Source organism: Myotis brandtii, unplaced genomic scaffold (genome assembly GCF_000412655.1).
Source record: "Myotis brandtii unplaced genomic scaffold, ASM41265v1 scaffold13, whole genome shotgun sequence".
Lineage (NCBI taxonomy): Eukaryota > Metazoa > Chordata > Mammalia > Chiroptera > Vespertilionidae > Myotis > Myotis brandtii.
The window spans coordinates 5627466-5628782 of NW_005354595.1; the positions used below are offsets into that span (position 1 = coordinate 5627466).

At 39.9% G+C, this 1317-nt stretch overlaps 1 protein-coding gene across 1 annotated transcript; it reads left to right on the forward strand.

Annotated features, from left to right (window-relative positions):
* LOC102245664 (olfactory receptor 13C3) lies at positions 1-1096 on the forward strand. Its single transcript, XM_005859808.2, has one exon. It carries the CDS (start codon positions 118-120, stop codon positions 1069-1071), a length of 954 nt encoding a protein of 317 aa, XP_005859870.1. The 5' UTR covers positions 1-117; the 3' UTR covers positions 1072-1096.
* Positions 1097-1317: the final 221 nt, after the last annotated feature.

Consider the following 1317-nt stretch of genomic DNA (forward strand, 5'->3'; position numbering starts at 1 on the left):
TCAAGCAAACACTCCTTATAATCCATTCTAAAAAATGAATTCTTCAGGAAATTTTTACAAGTGTTTCTTGGCAGTGAATTCATTTTATGATGCATCTTCCTTCTGAAAGCAGATGACATGGATAAAATTAACCAGACATTTGTGTCAGAATTTCTACTTCTTGGTCTTTCTGGATACCCAAAGACTGAGATCATTTACTTTGCTCTAATTCTAGTTATGTATCTAGTGATTCTGATTGGCAATGGTGTTCTGATCATAGTAAGCATCTTTGATTCCCGTCTTCATACCCCCATGTACTTCTTCCTGGGCAACCTCTCTTTCCTGGATATCTGCTATACATCCTCCTCTGTTCCCTCAACATTGGTGAGCTTAATCTCAAAAAAAAGGAACATTTCCTTCTCTGGATGTGCAGTGCAGATGTTCTTTGGTTTTGCAATGGGGTCAACAGAGTGTTTGCTCCTCGGAATGATGGCCTTTGACCGCTATATGGCCATCTGTAACCCTCTGAGATACCCCATCATCATGAGCAAGGTGGTGTATGTTCTGATGTCTTCTGTGTCATGGCTCTCTGGCGGAATCAACTCAATGGTGCAAACATCTCTTGCCATGCAATTGCCTTTCTGTGGGAATAACATTATCAATCACTTCACATGTGAAATATTAGCTGTCCTTAAGCTAGCTTGTGCTGATATATCCCTCAATATTATCACCATGGTGATATCAAATATGGCGTTCCTGGTTCTTCCACTGCTGGTCATTTTTTTCTCCTACATGTTCATCCTCTACACCATCTTGAGAATAAACTCAGCCACTGGGAGGCACAAGGCGTTTTCCACCTGCTCAGCACATCTGACTGTGGTGATCATATTTTATGGAACCATCTTCTTTATGTATGCCAAACCCAAGTCTCAAGAACGGCCTGGGGAAGACAAGTTGCAAACTTCAGACAAGCTTATTTCCCTCTTTTATGGGGTAGTGACCCCCATGCTAAATCCTATAATCTATAGCCTGAGAAATAAGGATGTAAAAGCTGCTGTGAAATATCTGCTGAACCAAAAACCTATTCAATAAATATTTTCTATTCAGAAAATATAAGTCTGTGTGTAATAGGTACAAAGGTGGACTCATAGGTAAATCAGTAAGAACCTCCTTGTGGAAAGCATGGTGAAGGAGAAATATTTTTATTCTTCTCCTTCCCTAACCCTGTACAGCAAGAATTACTGAGAAATATAGTTCTCTATAAACTTAGCTTCCAATATGCTCTGATCCAGATCACACAAGAACAACGAATTCTATTAGCGTCTCACTCCTGGTGAT

Coding starts and splice junctions, on each gene's coding strand:
- LOC102245664 (XM_005859808.2), top strand. CDS start 118: ATGGATAAAATTAACCAGACATTTGTGTCAGAATTTCTACTTCTTGGT.